The 22,905-nt window shown below is 43.8% G+C and overlaps 1 protein-coding gene across 1 annotated transcript in view; it reads left to right on the top strand.

Annotated features, from left to right (window-relative positions):
- LOC142741870 (intelectin-1-like) overlaps positions 1–22,905 on the top strand; it is a 51,216-nt gene that overhangs the window by 23,808 nt on the left and 4,503 nt on the right. The window contains exons 2-3 of the mRNA XM_075851195.1: positions 21,414–21,581; positions 21,843–22,090. Coding sequence (XP_075707310.1) covers positions 21,414–21,581; positions 21,843–22,090 — 416 coding nt within the window. The remainder of the gene's footprint in view (positions 1–21,413; positions 21,582–21,842; positions 22,091–22,905) is intronic.

Genomic DNA, 22,905 nt, shown 5'->3' on the forward strand with positions numbered 1-22,905 from the left:
CAGAAACCGGAAGCAAGGCAGAAGACCAAATGGACGGGTCTGCACAGGAAGTGCAGATTTTGCATTACTAAGGGGGCGGTGACGGAGGAGGATATACGACGCTACAGTCATCTGATGAAACGTAAGTACATTGTAAAGTTATATATTTTTCATTGTTTTATTTAAATAAATGTAATTTTTTAGTTCCGGAAAACCCCTTTAAGCAGGGAGCTGACGGTTCCTTACTTCAGCATTGGATTCAACTGTATGCATCCCAAGAACGCAAATACAGTTGACATGGGGAAATTCCGACGGCAGCCTGGGGACAGCGGGAGACCGCCCGGAATCGGGGACTGTCCAGCTGATTAAGGGACAGTTGGGAGGTATGGGAATTAGTGTACACCTTACATATGATCTGGTAAACAGTAGGAAGCACAATTTTTTTTAAGGTAAAATTGCCCTTAGGGCCACTGTGTAGCTGCACAGGTTGCACATATGGTAGGTCCGCTCCTGGCAGTGCCACAAAACCAGCGTCATCCACATTGTCCCCTAAATAGAACTAGTCACAATTCTTCCTAATATTAAAACATTTACTTCCTCTGTAAGTCTTCCTAGATCTCCTATTCTTCTACATGTGTGTGGCTAGTCAGCGGCAAGAGGTCAGCACGGAAGAAAAACTGCCTGAATCAGCAATGAATAACAGGTCTCTTCTGCAGGGAGAGATGTGCTAACTGAACAAATATTACTTACATACACATAGTGGAAATACATTTTTCTTTATATGTATATGTGATAAGTGTGTTTTGTTTTTTTTAATTTAGTTTCCGTGTGACTTATCAGGGAAAATGCTGGTACGCAGCCTCTTAATAATCTCTCTGGCACTGACTGGAGTTTACTGTAAAAAATGTGGTGAGTACTTTTGCATAGAAAAATAAATGTCAAATAATATGGTAAGATAAACACGAAATAAAATATTGTTGATTTAAAGATGTTCTGAAATATTGAGTATTTCTTCAAATTATGAATATGCCACAATACACGTATCCTGACAGTTCTATATTGGTTTTCAGAATATTTGACATTTGTTGAAAATATTAATTTATTGCTCTAACTACTTAGAAAGGGCCTGCCAACGCTTTTTTCTTTTTTTCTTAGGACACTATGTTCTACTGTTCCTCTGTTATTCCACCTGGAAATGTATGAATAAATTGACAGATGGGAGTTATAAATCCCCTTGCCACAAGGGTGTATCACAGATTGAACAGTATAAGAATAGTTAAGGGGAAACATCTCATTGACAAATGGAATAGTAAAGCCCACCTGTCAATTTATTCTAACATATCCAGGAGACTAACAGAGGAATGGCACAATGCAGAGTTGTAAGAAAAGATACTCCAGAATTCTTTTTTTGGGGGGAATAAAATAATTTAATTCAGGAGAGCTGACAGGTCCTATTTAAATGCCCTGAGGAACTTTTTCTTTCTATAATTGCAGTAAATGCTAAGAACAGAGTGCCTGACGCATATGAAATCTAAAAGAACAATACTTACTGTGCTAAAATGACAAAAATCCCAGAAGAGTGGGGGCTGTTAAAGTAGCAAATCAGAGACCAACTCCATGTTGGTGCAACCAATTTTTATTGAACAAGCACATATGGGTGTAATGTTCATCTCCAGGTTAATGGGTTTGTCTGCTTTGGAAAATTGCTTTTTGTTAGTGGGGGCCCTCAAAAAATAAGCATATAACAGGGTATTCCACTGCTGAGATACAAAGCCATAAACTTTAACCTGGCAACAAGTATTTAACTCCCCTGTAGCATCTTCAAATTAACTGGTACTGGGTGTCTATTAAAAAAAATGGACTGTCCGTGTAATGCATGGATGTGCTAGGATCTCCAACAGTTAATGTGTATAATCATTGAGACATACTCATGGGCTACAGCTCACAATAAGTAGTTTATTGCCTGCCCTGTAGTTGGCCCTGCTGCAAATAATGCACGGAATTAAGGCAAGCTATATAGTATTTACCCTGGATTTTCTTTAGCTCCAGCATATTCCTTAGCTCTGTAAACAAATTATCATCACTCACATCAGTCCCTGGTCCCAAAAAGGCACACCATCTAATTTCCCTACGATGTCGCAGGTTTAGTTTATTATTAAAAAGGGGGGGCAATGATCAAGTGAGCGGAAGCTTTAGTCTGCTCTGCCCACCTTACGCTTCTGTCATGCTGTCAGCCATTGTCTGAGCCATACAGAGCGATCCGATGATGAGTTGCGCTCTTTTTCTGTTCTAACTCTCTAACTCTCTAAATCTATGCGCTTATGGCCTCCCCTCCCCTCCTCTCCTGTTCTCCTGCCTACGGCTTGGCTGCCACTGCTCTCTGCCGCTGGTCTCCACTGGTTTCCGCTGATCCCCTGCTGCCTCCTGCTCTCCCTGCTGGCCTTCACTTGCTGGCTCCTGTGTCCTATGCCGCTCAGATGTTCCTGGCAACTCTTAGCTATCCATGTCAACTCCTTGTAATGTCAGGTAACTCCTGGCCACTCCTGGTAATTTCTGGCAACTCCTGGCAGCTCCTAGAAACTACTGGCAATTCCTAATAACTCATGGAAACTTCTGGTAAATCCTGGCATCTCCTGGGAATTCCAGGAAACTCCTGGCAATTCCCTGCAACTACTGGTAATTCCTGGTAACTGCTGGAAATTCCTAGTAACTCCTGGCAACTCCTGACAATTACTGGCAACTCCTAGCAACTCTAGATAATTCCTAGCAATTCCTGGAAATTTCTGACAACTCCCTGCAATTTTTGGCAACTGACAGCAATTCAAGGCAACTCCTGGCAACTCTTGGTAACGCCAGGCAATTCTTGGCAACTGCTGGCAATGCCTGACAACTTCTAAAAATCCCTTGCAACTCCTGGTAATTCCTGGCAACTACTGGTAATTCCAGGCAACTCCTAGAAACTTCTGCCAATTCCTGGCAACGCCTAGCAATCCGGATAATTCCTGCTATCTCCAGGCTATTCCTAGCACCAATTCCAGATTGCTCTTACATTTTTTGGGTATCTGGGTTTGGACTTACCTTCTGGAATTCACAATAAAGTTTCTTTTTTTTCCCTTCCCCGCTTGGACTAATTTGCAGTCAAAGCAAGTACTGTGCGGTGCGTTGAGTATCAGAACTTCTGCTAAATAAACTATGTATGCAACTTTTGTTTTGCTGCTGTTAACAGCTGGTTCTGGTTTATGTAATTCATTTATGTATTGTGGGAGTCTGTTGTGGGATTAATTTCCTCAACTCCTTTATGCCCTAAACACCTTTGAAGTTACTTCGGAGGATAGGAGTATATTGATTACGCAAGGAGAATTTTTGGCGGAGTGCCTCTAGCTGTCATTTCTTGAGTGGAGTAACCTTTGCTAGCGCTGATTGGGCGGTATTGCTCTGATTTTTCTGTTTCTCTTTCTTAGATCTGCTTATTTCCAGGTTATTGAGTTACGAGCTGCGGTCTGGATATAAAAAAAGGACAAAAGATAGAAGGGACGAAAGGGGAAGTAAAAGGAAGAAAAAGTGGGAAAAGGCGAAAAAAAAGCAAAGGAAATTTGTTTTAAAAAAATATATATTTCTCATCATGACCCATTCTAAAGTGGCAGCAAAAAAAAAGATACCTTGGCAAAAAGTCCATCCAAAATCAGAATATCTAGAGGAGAATGGGCATGAGAAGGTGTTACAATCCATTAACACTATCCAAAAATCTAACGGGTTAGCTGTTTTATTGCACCCATCTATCCAGGCAGTTGATGCATCTAAAATAAAATCTGATTATAGCTTGACTCACACCATGGACTTTGGTAACTGCTCCAATGTAGAATAGTTTGAGCTAGCTGTAAGTAAATCCTATGATGACAATGATACTGATGGTTCACAGTTTTCTGAATCTTACTGGCATCTTCCTAGCCTCCTTGAACCATCTCTAAGGGAGATACTTTCTACTATTCAAATGTCCATTTCTAAAATTTAACATCTCCAGAACAGACCTCCCATATTAAAAGTGATGTGTCCTTGGTAAGAGGAAATTTACAGAATTTAAGAGAACGCTTTAAAGAAGCTGATGTTGGAATCAACTCTTTAGAGGAGGAGATGCCTCAAATTAATACCCAATTGAAGGTGCTAGCTGCTCAAAATGCAAAATTGGTCCTAAAAACTACTGACTTAGAATACCGCTCAAGAAGGTCCAATTTGAGCTTTTTAAGGGAACCTGTCACCAGCATTTCACCTATTGAACTTTACTTCTCCCTCACTGGCCGCTGCTATAAAAAGTTCATTGCCGTTATCCCCTCTCCTAAACTCCTCTTCCGACTGTAAATATCGGTCTGCAAACGTTTTGCGCCTTTTATCGTAATTATGCGGTGTCCCTTTGTGCGCACACACCAAAAGAGGACATCAATGCACAAGCACGGGATTTTGTGTGCTGGGGTAAGGCGAGGAGCTGTCAATCAAAAGTAAGGAGGCGGGGTAAACTCGGAAAGACTTGAGGAATGAAGATATGACTCTTTCCAAACGAAGATTTGACTCTTTTTAAATGAAGATCTGACTCTTTTCTGCTCATTAGCATACGGTACAGGAACACTAAAAAACTAAATACTAAAGCTACAGAGCCGACTAAGAAGATAATTATAGGTTATATAGAAATGATTTTTCACCCACTACCACCAGGTATAGTCGGTTTAATAGGTAAAATGCTGATGACAGGTTCCCTTTAGGTTTACCAGAAGGTTATGAGAAGGATGATTGCTGTGTTCAATAACAATTGGATTTTTGAGAATTTGAGCAAATGTTCTGTAGCCTAGTCTGTATTGAAAGAGCGCATAGGGTTCCTTTTAGACCATCCTTGGTGGTGGCTAATAAACCTCGTCCAATCTTGGTAAAATTTTTGCTATCCACTGATTGGGATTCTATTCTTCAACATGCTAGAAAATTAGGTAATTTGTCTTTTGAGCGTAACAAGATCATGACATTCCCCGATTTTTCTTCTGAAACTAAAAACAAAACACGCATCATTCATCGTTGTAAAGAAACAATTAAGGGACAAAACTATGGAGTACTTCATTCTTTTCCCCAGCAAACTTAGAATTAAATATGATAACACTATTGACTTTTTTGGGGAGAGAGGAGAGAATGGGAAAAGAGGAAAAAAGGAGGGGAAAGAATAAAAGAAAGGGAAAAAGAGAGAGAAAAGCGGAGGGAAAGAAAAATAAATAAATGAATAAAATGGTTGCAAGCTTGGTATTGGGCACGACATTTGACATTTTATCCTGGCTGGGAGATTAAAATTTGAGGTGGGATGGATCATGGTTTTGTGATCTATTGTATACCGGCAGTATGCAGTAGGGTAAAAGGGGGTGGGGTCAGTCAGCCAGGGTGTGGGTATGTGTTGCTTTTATTTATATATATATATATATGTGTGTATATATATATACACACTACCGTTCAAAAGTTTGGGGTCACCCAGACAATTTTGTGTTTTCAATGAAAACTCACACTTTATCAAATGAGTTTCAAAATGACTAGAAAATATAGTCAAGACATTGACAAGGTTACAAATAATGATTTTTATTTCAAATAATAATTTTCTCCTTCAAACTTTGCATTGCAGACCTTTTGGCATTCTAGCTGTTAATTTGCTGAGGTAATCGTGAGAAATTTCCCCCCCATGCTTCCAGAAGGCCCTCCCACAAGTTGGATTGGCTTGATGGGCACTTCTTGCGTACCATACGGAAAAGCTGCTCCCACAACAGCTCTATGGGGTTGAGATATGGTGACTGCGCTGGCCACTCCATTACAGATAGAATACCAGTTGCCTGCTTCTTCCCTAAATAGTTCTTGCATAATTTGGAGGTGTGCTTTGGGTCATTGTCCTGTTGTAGGATGAAATTGGCTCCAATCAAGAGCTGTCCACAGGGTATGGCATGGTGTTGCAACATGGAGTGATAGCCTTCCTTATTCAAAATCCCTTTTACCTTGTACAAATCTCCCACTTTACCAGCACCAAAGCAACCCCAGACCATCACATTACCTCCACCATGCTTGACAGATGGCGTCAGGCACTCTTCCAGCATCTTTTCAGTTGTTCTGCGTCTCACAAATGTTCTTCTGTGTGATCCAGACACCTCAAACTTCGATTCGTCTGTCCATAACACTTTTTTCCTATCTTCCTCTGTCCAATGTCTGTGTGCTTTTGCCCATATTAATCTTTTCCTTTTATTAGCCAGTCTCAGATATGGCTTTTTCTTTGCCACTCTGCCCTGAAGGCCAGCATCCCGGGGTCGCCTCTTCACTGTAGACGTTGACACTGGCGTTTTGCGGGTACTATTTAATGAAGCTGCCAGTTGAGGACCTGTGAGGTGTCTATTTCTCAAACTAGAGACTCTAATGTACTTGTCTTGTTGCTCAGTTGTGCAGCGGGGCTTCCTACTTCTCTTTTTACTCTGGTTAGAGCCTGTGTGTGCTGTCCTCTGAAGGGAGTAGTACACACCGTTGTAGGAAATCTTCAGTTTCTTAGCAATTTCTCACATGGAATTGCCTTCATTTCTAAGAACAAGAATAGACTGTCGAGTTTCACATGAAAGCTCTCTTTTTCTAGCCATTGTGAGAGTTTAATCGAACCCACAAATGTAATGCTCCAGATTCTCAACTAGCTCAAAGGAAGGTCTGTTTTATAGCTCCTCTAAACAGCAAAACTGTTTACAGCGGTGCTAACATAATTGCACAAGGGTTTTCAAGTGTTTTCTAATCATCCATTAGCCTTCTAACACAGTTAGGGTATGTGCACACACACTAATTACTTCCGTAATTGACGGACGTATTTCGGCCGCAAGTCCCGGACCGAACACAGTGCAGGGAGCTGGGCTCCTAGCATCATACTTATGTACGATGCTAGGAGTACCTGCCTCGCTGCAGGACAACTGTCCCGTACTGTAATCATGTTTTCAGTACGGGACAGTAGTTCCACGGAGAGGCAGGGACTCCTAGCATCGTACATAAGTATGATGCTAGGAGCCCAGCTCCCTGCACTGTGTTCGGTCCGGAACTTGCGGCCGAAATACGTCCGTCAATTACGGACGTAATTAGTGTGTGTGCACATACCCTTAGCAAACACAATGTACCATTAGAACACTGGAGTGATGGTTGCTGGAAATGAGCCTCTATACACCTATGTAGATATTGCATTAAAAACCAAACGTTTGCAGCTAGAATAGTTATTTAGCACATTAACAATGTATGGAGTGTATTTCTGATTAATTTATTGTTATCTTCATTGAAAAAAACTGTGCTTTTCTTGCAAAAATAAGGAAATTTCTAAGTGACCCTAAACTTTTGAACGGTAGTATGTATATATATATATATATATATATATATAAAGTCCAAATACAATGTCAGCCGCACAGCCTTGTAAATCGTAGGTGGGTGCCGACCTGCCCAGGTCAGGGCTAACAGACCTGCTGTAGTAGAATCCAAAAATCAGGCAGCACTCCAAGGTATAAGCAAGGTAGAAAAAGGTGCTTTATTGGTCCATATACACACTTATGTGTATATGGACCAATAAAGCACCTTTTTCTACCTTGCTTATACCTTGGAGTGCTGCCTGATTTTTGGGATATTATATATATATATATATATATATATATATAGCAGAAAGCAGCAGCACTCACAAAAAACTGTTGTACGGGTGCCCAGCAAGTCGTCCTGATCCTAGGACGGAGTATTATGTAAAAAGAGAGATAATTTTATATATATATATATATATATATATATATATATAAATATATGAGAGAACTTGCAGCACTCCAATATGAAAAGATGGTGGTTTATTCAGTCAAACACAAAGCGACAGAAACGTCGCTTTGTGTTTGACTGAATAAACCACCATTTTTTCATATTGGAGTGCTGCAAGTTTTCTCTTTTTATTTATATATATATATATATATATATATATAATATAAATCTTTTTTCAATTCTGATCAAAATTATGATTTGGAATATCCAGGGTCTGAGGGATCAAAAGAGCTTCACTATTTAAAAAGTTTGAAGGCTTCCTTCCTGCAATAATCTGTCTGCAAGAAACTCATTTAACGCCTAATGCTCTCTTTCTCCTGAATAGAAGATGGATTGGGCTGACCTATCACTCTTGTGATGGGTCTCAATCCTGAAACTCAAGAATTTGAATGTTGAATTTGTTAATTCAGTTGTGGACAAAAATGGATCCTTTATAGCTCTTGATTGTAAATTTGAAGGTTCTTATTTTGCCTACTTTAAATAACATGCATGAATTTGTTCTATCAAAGTCAAAGTGCCCTGTGTATATTGTTGGCGATTTTAACAATGTTATGGATAACTTTGGATAGATGGCCTAGTGTCTTTACCACAGTGCATAAATATCAATCCAACTTTGTATGCTGGTTAATAACTTTGGCTGGATCGATGCATGGCGGTTACTGTACCCTGATGCAAAATTGTGCTCTTGCTAATCGGCATCTTATAACAGCGCGATCGCTGTTCCTGGCCGTTAGTTCCGGATGTCAGCTGTAAAACACAGCTGACACTCGCTGCGTACAGAGCGGGCTCAGCGGGTGAGCCCGCTCCAAACATCACCTCCCGCATCACGATGCAATAGTACGTCGTGGCGCAGGAAGAGGTTAAGCTTCAACAACATTGGCTTGAGGATTTGAATAACTTTCCTGAACTATGCGATCAGTTTCAGAGATTTTTTTTTCAGGTTAATAAGGGTTCTTCCAGTGTACTATGGGTGTGGGACTTATTTAAAGCATATGTTAGGGGGCTTTTTTGAGAGGAATTTCTTGCCAGAAGAAACTTGGTTCTGCCCATTTGGCACAATTAAAGTTCAACTAAGGGAAGAAGAATTTTTACGTGACCCCTTGGAAGATAATAGTGACATGGGACACAGTGCAGGTTATTTATAAAAATACAAGGTTAGAAGAAGGCCAAAAACATTCTTATATTTCATTTATTAAGAGTGAACAAAGACTAATTTACATTGATACAAAGGATATTATGAGGGAGATGGTTTGTTATTATACAAAGCTGTATATGTCTAAATCCTCTGGAGTGAGCAGGGATATGAATAAAGTGCTGGGGAAACTTCATCTTCCAAAATTGTCTGAAGAACACTCTGCGAGCTTGGAGGCCCCATTCACAATTGCTCAAATTCTAGATACACTGAAAGATATACCAAGAAATAAAGCCTCAGGTCCAGATGGGTTGCCTTTGACATTATATACTAAATATGCGGATATAGTAGCCCCAGAGCTGCTGAAAATGTATAATTCAGTTGGGTGCAGCATAATTTGAGTTGGGTGCCGTTCCCAAATCTATGTGTGAGGCAACCATAACTTTGATACCAAACATAATAAAGATGAAGCAGACCCAGCATCTTATAGGCCAATATTTTTGCTAAATACAGATTATAAGTTGCTGGCGAAAACGCTGACGAAAAGGATATTGCCTGTAATTCGTACACTGATAAATAAAGATCAGGCAGGACTTATACCTGGGTGCTCGACATCGGACAACATTAGAAAACTGTTTTGGGCCTTGCAGTGCCCTTCTGTGGTCTCTGACCACATGGTGGTCTCACTTGATGCGGTCAAAGCGTTTGACCGCGTCGAGTGTGATTATATTGGGTTAATTTTAGAACACTTTGGCTTTGGACCGAGGTTCTCGGCATTGGTGCTATTACTATATCAATCTCCGCTAGCAAGATTTAAAATAAATGGGCAGCTCTCCAAGACTCCTTTCCACTGCAAAGGGGGACTCGACAGGGTTGCCCTCTATCACCTCTTTTATTTATTCTGGTTATTGAGCTACTAGCGACCGCAATTCGCTATAGACCAGATATAACGGGCTTTAAATATTTTGGCCATGAGTTAAAGATAATGCTATAAGTGTAACGGTTGCCACGCCGTTCCCCGCTGCTTCCATGGCCTCTGCTCCGGTTCCTGTACCCTCCATCCCCTCATGCTCGTCCCGAGCTCAACTTACCCGATCCGGACACTCTGCAGGCTCTGGGCGTCGTCAGGTAACTGCATCTCTCACCTCCCACCACGGCCATCATCCACTATGTGCGGCTGCAGCCACTAGAGGGCGCATGCGCTGACTCTTCCCTTCTTAAAGGGCCGGCATGTGTCAAAATCCTAAGACTTTCTATTTAAGGACCCGCCTCCCTCAGTTCTTTCCTTGTTCAACCAAGTTATCCCTGTGAGCTTCCCTGTACCCAGTTTTCCCTGTTACCTTGTATTCTGCCTTTGTCTGGATTTCCCGTTGTGACCTCTGCCTGAACTATCCTTGCCTGCCGCGTGCCTCGACCTATTGCTATCCATACCCGTAACGACGTCTGCTGCCTGTCCTGACTTCTGGCCTATTCATCTGACTGCCTCTAAACCTGCTGTGCCAAGCGTTGCCCTGGGTTACAAGCACCATTTCCCAGACAACACAGAGGATCCACAAACAAACCGGTGAGAACCGTGATAGTTTGAACAAGACATGGATCCCCTTGACACGGCCCTGCCTGACGCGGCTGATATTGGTCAGGAACTTTCAAGTCAACGAGTCCGCCAAGACCATCTTTTCCAGCTTCTGCAAAATGTGTCCACTTGTTTGAACAAACTAGCGCCTCCGCCAGCTCTGATACAGCCACCACCACCACAAGCTCCTGTCTACAGTTCAGGACTACATTTACCTACGCCTGCCCGCTATGAGAGTAACCCCAAAACCTGCAGGGGATTTGTTAATCAATGCACCATCCATTTTCAGGTCATGGCGCATCATTTTTCCTCAGACAGGGCTAAGGTGGCCTACATCCTGTCTCTGCTTTCTGGTGATGCGCTGGTATGGGCAGTTTGTGGGAGAGAAACGACCCCATAATTTATGATATTCCGAACTTTCTCTCCACATTTAAAAAGGTATTTGAAGATCCGGGTCGAGCGTCTTCAGCAGCTTCCTCTCTTCTCAAACTCCAGCAAGGAACCTCCACTGTAGGCCAATACGCCATTCAATTTCGCACCCTGGCTACAGAACTCCAGTGGAATAACAAGGCCTTGGTGTCTACCTTCTGGGAGGGTCTGGCGGGCCGAATCAAGGATGAACTTGCTGGCCGAGACCTTCCACCATCCTTGGATGACTTAATCACTCTTGCCAATCAGATTGATATACGTTTCCGCGAGAGACAACAAGAATCCGCTCGGGGCAATCAGACATCACGGTTGGCACCAACCTTCAAAAGGCCTCTTCTTGCCTCATCTTCCTCTCGGTCGGATGAACCCATGCAGGGGGAGAGAACAAGACTCAAGTCTGAGGAGCGCCAGAATAGACGCAAGTTTAATTTATGTTTATATTGTGGTGGTAAAACGCACTTCCTCAAGGACTGTCTAGTGAGGCCGGAAAACACAGACGCCTAGGACAAGTAGGAGAGGCTACCCTAGGTGGAGTACCACCCTCTCAAAAGATGACAATACCAGCAAAACGGTCCTTTGCAGGAACCACTTTCTGCGTTCAAGCCTTTCTAGATTCCGGATCCGCTGGGAATTTCCTGTGCCAGTCCCTGGTTAATCGCTATAAAATCCCATTTCAAGAACTAACCCAACCTTTGTCCATTGCTTCTGTGGATGGGAGGCTTCTACAGGAGACTATCTATCTTGTCACCCAGCCCATTTTCATGTTACATGGGGCGCTGCACCAGGAACGTATCTCCTTCTACGGTGGTTGCAGAAGCACTCTCCTGTTATTGACTGGACTGGAGGTCAAATTACCCGCTGGAGTGACTTCTGTCACCAACATTGTCTACAAACTATTTGTCGATCCATGCCTCAGCCTACAGAAGCTAACTCAGCAGGACTTCCTACTTCATATAAAAGCTTCTGAGTCTAAAGATGGCTCCCTGCGTCCTTGCATTGATTGATTACCGTGGGTTGAATAATATCACGTTAAAAAACAAGTACCCGTTACCGTTGATCTCTGAACTCTTTGACTGCTTACAGGGGCGAGAATTTTCACCAAACTAGACCTTCGTGGAGCTTATAACCTGATTTGGATCCGCGAAAGAGACGAATGGAAAACCGCGTTCAACACTCATGATGGGCATTTTGAATACCTCGCCATGCCCTTTGGACTTTGTAATGCTCCTGCGGTTTTCCAGGCCTTTGTTAATGAAATTTTTCGAGATCTGTTGTACAGCTGTGTGGTGGTATACCTAGATGACATTTTAATCTTTTCTCCTAATATTCAGACTCATCGTGTGCATGTGCGCTATGTGTTACAGCATCTGCGACAGAACTCTCTGTTTGCTAAACTGGAGAAATGCCACTTCGAGAAAACCAGCCTGCCTTTCCTGGGGTATGTCATTTCCGACCAGGGGCTTGAAATGGATCCAGCCAAGCTGTCCTCAATTCTCAACTGGCATTGTCCGCAAGGACTCAAAGCTGTCCAACGCCTGCTGGGATTCGCAAATTATTACCGCCAGTTTATTCCTCACTTCTCCTCTATGACAGCTCCTATTTCTGCACTGACCGAAAAGGGGGTTAATGCCGAATACTGGACCACGGAGGCCGAAGCCGCATTCCAAGCTCTTAAAATTGCCTTCTCTTCTACTTCAGTCCTACATAGACCGTATTCCACCCAACCCTTTGTTCTGGAAGTCGATGCTTCATCTGTGGGAGTCGGAGCTATTCTTTCACAAAAGAGTTGTAGAGGGAAACATGTGGCCTGTGGCTTTTTCTCCAAATCATTTACACCTGCAGAGACAAATTATGGTATTGGTGATAAAGTTTTGGCTATTAAATTGGCCCTTGAGGAGTGGAGACATTTGCTAGAGGGTGCACGGCATCCTATCATCTACACAGATCATAAAAACCTCCTTTACCTGCAATCTGCTCAACGCCTAAATCCTCGCCAAGCACGGTGGGCATTATTCTTCTCCAGATTTGATTTCCATCTTCACTACAGACCCGCTGGAAAGAATACCAAGGCTGACGCCTTATCTCGCTCTTTTGACCCCAGTTCATTATAGATCCAGAACGCATTATGATCGCTGCCCCGGCTGAAGTGGTACACATTCACCGAGGGAAGACCTACGTACCCCCTAAACAAAGGGATTGTGTTCTTCGCTGGGGTCATGCCTCCAGGGTTTCTGGGCACCCTGGCATCAAAAAGACTCAATTTGATTAGCCGTCAGTACTGGTGGCCTTCCATGTTCCAAGATACTAAAGACTTTGTTTCAGCCTGCTCCATCTGCTCTCAGAATAAAGTCTCCCATTTAAGACCTGCAGGTCTTTTGCATCCTCTACCCGTGCCTGACTCTCCCTGGTCGCACATTGCCATGGACTTGATTACTGATCTACCAAGTTCTGCTGGGTGTACCGTGATCTGGGTGGTCGTGGATTGCTTTTCCAAAATGGTGCATTTTGTACCCCTTTCAGGCCTTTCGTCATCTTCCCGACTGGCAACGCTGTTAATCAAGCACATCTTTCGCCTTCATGGTCTTCCTAAACATATTGTTTCTGACAGAGGAGTACAGTTCACATCCAAGTTCTGGAGAGCTTTGTGCAAACTGCTGGAGGTCAAACTTGACTTCTCTTCCACTTACTATCCTCAATACAATGGTAAAGTGGAGCGGATAAATCAAATACTTGAAAGTTTCCTCAGGAATTTTGTGTCTCCACGACAAGACGACTGAGCAAGTTTACTTCCATGGGCCGAATTTGCCTACAACAACCATACGGGGGAATCTACCCTCTCTTCTCGTTTCTTCTTGGTGTATGGCCAGCACCTAGGAATACCCCTACCAGTTTCTGTACCTTCTAAGGTTCTAGCTGCTAACATGGTCCACCGTGAATTTGTACATATATGGCAGGAGGCCAAGGACTCCATCCACAAAGCCGTAGCCAGGTTCAAGAGAAACGCGGATAAAAAACGCAGGATACCGCTACAGCTCTGTCTGGCTGTCCACCCGGTACATACGACTGAAGACCCTTTGTTACAAATTTGTCTCCTCGTTTTCTTTGTCCTTATGAGATAACAGAACAGATTAATCTAGTAACTTTCAGACTTTGCCTTCCCCAGTCTCTGAAAATCTAATTCCTTCCACATTTCTCTGCTGAAACCTACAATATTCAACCAATTTTCCCAAAAAGTTCCTGTCCATCCTGCTCCTGCAGCTGATGTTTAGTTTGAGATTAAAAAGATCCTTGATGTCAAAAGAACACGGGGGAGATTGTGGTACCTGGTGGACTGGACGGATTATGGTCTTGAGGAGAGATCATGGGAACCCGTGGAGAATGTCAACGCCCCAGATCTCATCAAGGACTTTGAACGAAAGTTCCCAAGCAAGCCAAAAAAGAGGGGTCGTAAAGGGAGGTACTGTAACGGCTGCCACGCCATTCCCCGCTGCTTCCAAGGCCTCTGCTCCGGTTCCTGCACCCTCCATTCCCTCATGCTCGTCCCGAGCTCCACTTATCCGATCCGGACACTCTGCAGGCTCTGGGCATCGCCAGGTAACTGCATCTCTCACCTCCCTCCATGGCCATCATCCACTATGTGTGGCTGCAGCCACTAGAGGCCGCACGCGCTGACTCTTCCCTTCTTAAAGGGCTGGTGTGTGTCAAGATCCTAAGACTTCCTATTTAAGGACCCACCTCCTTCAGATCTTTGCTTGTTCAACTAAGTTATCCCTGTGAGCTTCCCCGTACACCGTTTTCCCTGTTACCTTGCCTTCTGCTTTTGTCTAGATTTCCCGTTGTGACCTCTGCCTGAACTTGGACTATCCTTGCCTGCCGCGTGCCTTGACCTATTGCTATCCATACCCGTAACGACTTCTGCTGCCTGTCCTGACTTCAGGCCCATTCATCTGACTGCCTCTAAACCTGCTGTGCCAAGCGTTGCCCTGGGTTACAAGCACCATCTCCCAGACGACACAGAGGATCCACAAACAAACCTGTGAGAACCGTGATAATATGCAGATGACATTGTGTTATTTTTAAGTTAACCTGAACATTCTTTGGGGTAGGTTCTAAGGTTGATTAATTATTTTGGGTGTTCATGTTAATAAATCTGTTGTTTTAGATGTGGATGGGACTTTGGCGCAAAAGAGCAATTTATGTGAATTGAGCATTCAGGGCACGGTAAAATATCTTGGTATAGTAATTGCTCGTGCACCAAAAGATTATATCTGGTTGAATGTTGTACCTTTAATTTAAAAACTAAGAGATAAGGCCACCTCTTGGAAGCATCTCCCCTCTCGCTTGTTGCTAGAGCAATTCTGGTTAAGATGGTCCGGCCCCCCATTAATTCTGTGTTTTTCAGAATTCTCCGATACTTCTTCCTGAAGTAATTTTTTTCTACGCTGGATTCTATTACTAGAGATATTTTATGACATGGGAAAAAAACACGTATAAGTCTTGATTCCTTAAGGACTCATCTGAAGTTGGGGGGGGGGGCTAGTGATTCCAGATTACAAAAAATATTTTGTTGCCTCTCAGATACAGCAGTTGATTATGACTGATATGCCTATTCTTAAATACTCGTATTTAAACCTTAGTAATAGGTTTATTGGCACATATTAAATTTTTTCAATTTTAGAATTAAATCTCTTAGTGAAGTCTAAGGGAATGGTTCTGCCTACGGCTCATATGCTGTAGAACTTGTGGGACAAAACAAAAAAGGGTTTGGATGTCACTTACGGTTAGGGTTAGGATTAGGATTAGGGGTTAGGGTTATATTACATGCATCACAAGTTATTAAAAAACCTCAATTTTGCTTATGAGCATTTGCTGTCATTGGGCATTCTATCTTCCAAGGATTACTTTTGTTATTTACAGTTAAGGCACTATTTAAATAAATTGTTTCCAACAGGTAAGAGAACTATGTCACGCTCTCCTGTTTTTGACTTCTTGACTAATTCTGTTACAAAAGGGGCTATGGCAAAAACGTATAATCTCTTTGAGGCCCAGTAAGGGTGTACCTGCAGTGGAGGACTTTAAAAATAATGGAAGGGTTTATGTCCGGAGTTGACAGAGACGGATTGGTCTGTTGCTCTGATCTTCGTATGTAAAATCAGTAATAACCCCTCACTACGGTCCTCAAAGTTGTTTATATTCTATATGGTTTTTTATACTCCTAAATTGTTATTCTCTTAGGGCATTATAGAAAGCTCAAACTGTCCTCGTGGTAGATCATCTTCGGCTGACTTGATGCAACTATTGTGGCGGTGCCATAGACTACACCGTTTTTGCCAGAAAATTTTGTTCCATCTTTCTCTGTGTTTTGATATTGATACCCCTGCTAATCCTGTCTTATGTATTCTAGGGTCAGATCCACAGAAGCGTAGCTAGGTTCTCCAGCACCCGGGGCAAAGATTCAGTTTGGCGCCCCCCCCCCCCCCCCCACCCAACCTCTTTCCCGACATCTCCTTCCCCCTCACGTGTTTGTTTTCTCTACCAATCAATGACGTGTCATTTCTTTTCCACATTTCTTTTTATGTAACACGAGCATAAAAACATTTGTACATTTTACAAGCAATATAGTTCTATACACAGCACCAGAATAGTGCTCAGTACATATATACAGCCCCAGAACCAAGCTCAATACATATATACAGCACCAGCACAAATACAGCTCAATTTAGTGCAACCCCTGCTGTACAGCTTTGTACGGCGTAAATCTACAGCTCCCAGCATGGCCCGAACAATGATAAGGATATGCTGGGAGTTGCTGTTTCACAAAAAATAAATTCTAGCATAATCATACCACCCATCATTCCCCTGCAGATCATACAGTGACTACAGTGCTGATTAGAGGCAGAAGAAACATTTACATTAAGTGACTCCACCGGTGACGTCTCGGATTCTAGTTCTTTTTCTCCATCCGGTCCAGACCTCTATGATGACTTCTCCCGGTCACAGCCCATTTCTGCAGTTTGCCACAGGGGCGGACATACCGCATGTGCAGCCGGTGCAGCTGCACAAGGGCCCTGCGTGGGAAGGGGGCCCGTTCAGTGGCGTAACTACCACAGTAGCAGCCGTAGCAGCTGCTACGGGGCCCGCGGCATGGGGGGGCCCGTGTCGCCCTGACAGGCACATTACATTTTATGTACCAGGCCTGGCGGCACGGGCCCCCTCATGCCTAGTAGCATCACAACACTAGGCATGAGGGGAGGGAGGGGGCGGGGGCCCGGTGATAGCCGCCACACTGCACTACCAATCGGGAGGGAGGGGGCGGGTGCCCGGGCCCGGTGATAGCCGCTACACTGCACTGCCAATCTGGCACAGATGAATAGGACAGGACGGCGATGCTGGTGGTAGGAGGAGCGCTCAGGCAGGGGAGAGGACAGGGGGCGGTGCGACGTAAGACTTCGGGCGGCTGGACAGTACAGTCAGGACTGCCGGAGAACTCATAGGATGAGCGGAGGACAGACACAGGACGAGTGGAGGACGTGCAGACTGCAGAGGACAGGTAGATGAAGTTAAAAAGTTCATGTCAGAAGGGAGAAGTTTTTATGTAGAAAAATCTGCCTCATAATTCCTTCCGGAATTTTGAGGCATATTTTGACCTGCCGGTAGAACACTTCCCGCGTTTTTCATTGCGTTTTTTTGTGGCGTTTTTCGGCCATCGGGCCGTGGGCAGGGAAACGCAGCAAAAAACGCATTTTCTGCCTGCCATTGTTGTCAATGGGAAGTCAGAGACAGAAACGCCCGAAGAAAGGGCATTGCGCTTCTTTTTCCCGCATGCGGTTTTTACTGCTCGCAGGAAAAATTTCATGGATTTCAATGGGAGGCACTTTCTGACGTTTTTCGCGAAAAAAACCTCAGTGTGAACTCCCCCTAACACAGGGGCGTAACTACTGCTATAGCAGCCGTAGCGGCTGCTACGGGGCCGCGGCATGAGGGGGCCCGCGTCACCTGCCGGCACGGGCCCCCACCTTGGCCGGAATCTCCGCTAGCTGCCGCTATGGCTGCTACAGCGCGATGCCACGGAACACTACGGCAGAGCAGGGAGTATCTCCCCGCTCTGCCATTAAACATAAGACATGTATCCCCTATCCACAGGATAGGGGATACGTGTGTGATCGCTGGCATTGATAGGGAGAACGGGGGACCGAAAGTCCCCTGAAGTTCTCCATCACAAACCTCGGACTTCCGGGGTCTGTGTCGGCAGCTCCGTAGAAATGAATGGAGCGCCGGTCACACTTGAGCTGCGCAGACACCGGAAGTCAGAGGTGAGTGATGGAGAACTTCGGGGGACTTTCGGTCCCCCGCTCTCCCTATCAATGCCAGCGATCACACATGTATCCCCTATCCTGTGGATAGGGGATACATGTCTTTTGTCTTTTCACACTGTAGGTCGCATTTTTTTGAGTGATTGGGGGTGTATGGCGTTCCCTACAGGGGGGGGGCTGTATAGCGTTCCCTACAGGGGGGGGCTGTAAGGCGTTCCCTACAGGGGGGGCTGTATAGCGTTCCCTACAGGGGGGGCTGTATAGCGTTCCCTACAGGGGGGTCTGTATGGCGTTCCCTAAAGGGGGGTCTGTATGGCGTTCCCTACAGGGGGGGGCTGTATGACTTTCCCTACAGACCCCCCCTGTAGGGAACGCCATACAGAACCCCTGTAGATAACGCCATACAGTCCCCCCTGTAGATAGCGCCATACAGTCCCCCCTGTAGATAGCGCCATACAGACCCCCCTGTAGATAGCGCCATACAGACCCCTCTGTAGATAGCGCCATACAGTCCCCCCTGTAGATAACGCCATACAGCCCCCTCTGTTGATAGCGCCATACAGTCCCCCCTGTAGATAACGCCATACAGCCCCCTCTGTAGATATCTTGAGATTCAGTCCTGCTTGATAGGTAACAGTGCAGTAAGCTAAGCATGATAAGATCATCTAAATTATTGCATCTCAGTTGCATGAGTGCTTTGTGTTATATTCAATGATTCAATTTAACCTAAGTCTCTAAATGTGGGCAAAGAAAATAAAAAAACTATACTCACCTCCTCCCTCGCCTCCGTTCACCCGCCGCAGCCCCCATCCTCCTGTCTCGGTCTGTGTTACAAGTGTACAAGGCTGCACTGGTGACGCGCTGCCGATGGCACGTGACCGCTGCTGCCAATAACTCCTCATTGGTGTGCTGCTGAGGACAGTAGTTCCACAGCAAATCGCTGTTGAGGGCATTGATTGGCTGCAGCGGTCATGTGCCATCGACCGCGCGTCACCACAGCAGCTTTGTAAACACAGAAAGGGATAGGGGCTGCGGAGGGGGAACGGAGGCGCCGGAGGAGGTGAGTATAGGTTTTTCATTTTCTTTGCCCACATTTAGGGACTTAGTTTAGATAAGAATTTAACCCGGAAAAAAATGTGTTACTTGTGTTCTAAACTGGTAATAAAATGTACAATATAAATCTTCCTTCATAATTTTTATTAGTAAGGTTTATTTTTATATGCATATATATGTTTAGGTAACTTTGTCGGTATTGGGGGGGGGGCGGGGGGGCCCTGGCACATTATCTGCACAGGGGCCTTTTGCAGTCTGTGTCCGCCACTGGTTTGCCGCTAACATGTCTTCAGCTTCTCACTTTTCCAACATATCTACACCTATAAACAAAGATAAAGTTCTCATTATACCACACACTACGCCCCTAAATATAATAGCGCCATACACTGCACCTCTAATTATAATAGTACAATACACCGTGTCACACACACACACACACACACTGTGCCCCCTGTAGATACTGTCTGCCATAGAGCCCCCTGTAGATAGTGCTCCCATATAGCCCACCCCTGTATATAGTGTCCCACAAATAACTCCCACTATAGTGCTCCACGTATAGCCCAACTCTGTATATAGCCCCCTGTAGATATAGCCCACCCCTGTATGTAGTGCTCCACAGATAGCCCACCCCTGCATATAGCCCCCCTGCAGATATAGCCCACCCCTGTATATAGTGCTCCACAGATAGCCCACCCCTGTATGTAGCCCCCCTGTAGATATAGTCCACCCCTGTATATAGTGCTCCACATATAGTCCACCCCTGTATATAGTGTTTCACAGATAGCCCACCCCTGTATATAGCTCCACTGTACATATAGTCCACCCCTGTATATAGTGCTCCACAGATAGCCCACCCCTGTATATAGTATATACAGGGGTAGGCTATCTGTGGAGCACTATATACAGGGGTGGGCTATATACAGGGGTGGGCTTTCTATGGAGAACTATAGGGGGAGCTATTTGTGGGATACTATATACAGGGGTGGGCTATATCTACAGGGGGACTATATACAGGGGTGGGCTATATCTACAGGGGGGCTATATACAGGGGTGGGCGATCTATGGAACACTATATACAGGGGTGGGCTATAGCTACAGGGGGGCTATATACTATATAGCCCCCCTGTAGCTATAGCCCACCCCTGTATATGGTGCTCCATAGATAGCCCACCCCAGTATATAGCCCCCCTGTAGATAGACACCCCCCGTAGATAAAGCCCCCCCGCAGATAAAGCCCCCCTCCGTAGATAAAGTCCCCCTTGTAGATACAGCCACACACTTTTATTACAATTTAAAAAAAAAAAAATATTCAAACGTTCCCACGCCGGCCGGCAGTAATGGAGACCTGCTCTCTTCTGCGCAGGTCTCCTGGGGGTTGAACGAAGCGTCTATGAAGGGCGCTGATTGGCTGGGCAGGATGACTTTCCCTGTCAATCAGCGCCTTTCATCAGCGGAAGCTTCATTGGTACAAAAGTGCTGAATAGCCGGGCATGGAACGTGCCCGGTCATTCATTGCTTCTAATTGTACCTGTGTCCTATAGCCACAGGGACAATTATAGTGCAGGAGGAGGTGGCGCTGGCGCCCCCCTCTAAGTTGCGCCCAGGGCACATGCCCCGCCTGCCCCCCCCCCCCCAGCTACGCCCCTGTAGATCTCATTGGGCCTTCTTTTAGCATAAAAAGTTAATATTTTTTAAAGTTAGAATTGGAAAAGTCATAAACCTCCTCTGGTTTATTACTGTGTCGAACTTATGAATAAGGTTGCTATTGTAGATAAGCTCAGTGACCTGCTTCTTTCTATTGAAAAATGGAAGACCTGGACAACGCAATTTATGAAATAGATTGAATAAATGCTATTCAAAAAAAATAATTTTTTTATTTTTTTTTCTACTTGACTGCCGAAGTGGGTGGATGGGTAAGGGGGGGGGGGGTTTGATATGCATAATCTGTAATAACATTTGTTATATAATAAATTAAATAAAAGGAAAGATTAAATTTAAAAAAACAAACGTTTACTATAAAAAAAAGCAATACAATAACACAATATTTTAACATATGAAAAAAATTATAATCATGAAAGATCATTATTTTTTCATTATATGTTTTTAGAAAAGTCTTCTATTTCTGAAATAAAGCAAAACATTAAGAATCTGTTGGCATGCCTGGACAAGGACATTGAAAATAGCTATCCGTCAGATTCTAGGTATCCTACTGGTGGACCAGACTATGGATACAGGAGCTGCAAAGAAATCAAGAGCTCATATACATATGCTGAAGGTAAGATATATCTGTCACAAAGTCAATAAAATCCTTATGTTCTCATAGATTAAAATATGGGTAACATTTCCTGATATATATATATATATATATATATATATATATATATAGGTGTATATATATCCTTGTATACTTTATGCATATACAAATGTAGCTCACACAATTATCCATACATATATATATGTAATAAATATTGGTTAGAGATAATTGAATAACCAAAATCAAATTAATTGTGGATAATCCATTTGTTTATTTAATTAGATGGAATATACACGCTGACCACTGCAGATGGGATTTCCTATCAGACCTACTGTGACATGACAACCAATGGTGGAGGTTGGACATTGGTGGCCAGTGTCCATGAAAACAACATGAATGGTAAATGTACAGTCGGAGATCGTTGGTCGAGCCAGGGCGGAAACAACATCAACAATCCAAAAGGGGATGACAACTGGGCTAACTATGCCACTTTTGGTCTTCCTGATGGAGCTACCAGCGATGATTATAAGGTAACACTATGAATATGGGACATTTCAACCTAAAGCAAAGTGTAAAAAAAATACTGTGAGAAACACTAAAAGAGAAATTATGTAGAAGACATTGGGGGGAACCTGTCAAAAAATGTTACGTCTCAAATCTGCTGACAGAGCGATATACAGGAGTGGAGGGCATTTTAAACATACCTTCTTTCTCGATCATGCAGTTGCATGCCCAAGAATATCACTTTTAATCCCTCCGGCGCACCTATCGCAAGTGCCACTACGGTGGGATTTGATGTGCAAGTGCTCCTGCACTGCACGATGCAAGCCCCATCCATCTGCTCTAGAGACGTCTTTTAAAGCATAGAGTGGCTGCGATGGGGGAATCAAATGTCAAAAAAAGGTAAGTTTAAGATGCCCTTCCCTTTATCACCCTTTAAAAAATGCTTATGAAATAGAGGAAATAGAACATAATTACTTCACTCTGGCTAATAAATGAGTCTACGGAACGAGAAACTCTCCTATATTAACTAAATTTTCTCTCAGAGTATTGAATATTATTTTTTCTAAACCAGACAACCCCTCTAAAGGAAGCGGAATTGAGAGGTTTATACTTTTGAAATATATTATACAATTTCTTGAAGCCACTCCCAGGTTTGTTTAACAAAATACAAATGACAAAATAATATTAAAATGCAAGTGTCAAAAAACTCAAAACGTGTAAAAGAAAACTCTGTGTGAACTGGGCCTAAGGCAGAAAGGAACTACAGGCAGGAAGCTCAACAGTCTGGCAAGGAGGAAGTACCTGACCGGCTTATATAGGAAGCGAAAAGGGTGAGACGGAC

This window comes from Rhinoderma darwinii, chromosome 2, assembly GCF_050947455.1.
Source record: "Rhinoderma darwinii isolate aRhiDar2 chromosome 2, aRhiDar2.hap1, whole genome shotgun sequence".
NCBI lineage: Eukaryota > Metazoa > Chordata > Amphibia > Anura > Rhinodermatidae > Rhinoderma > Rhinoderma darwinii.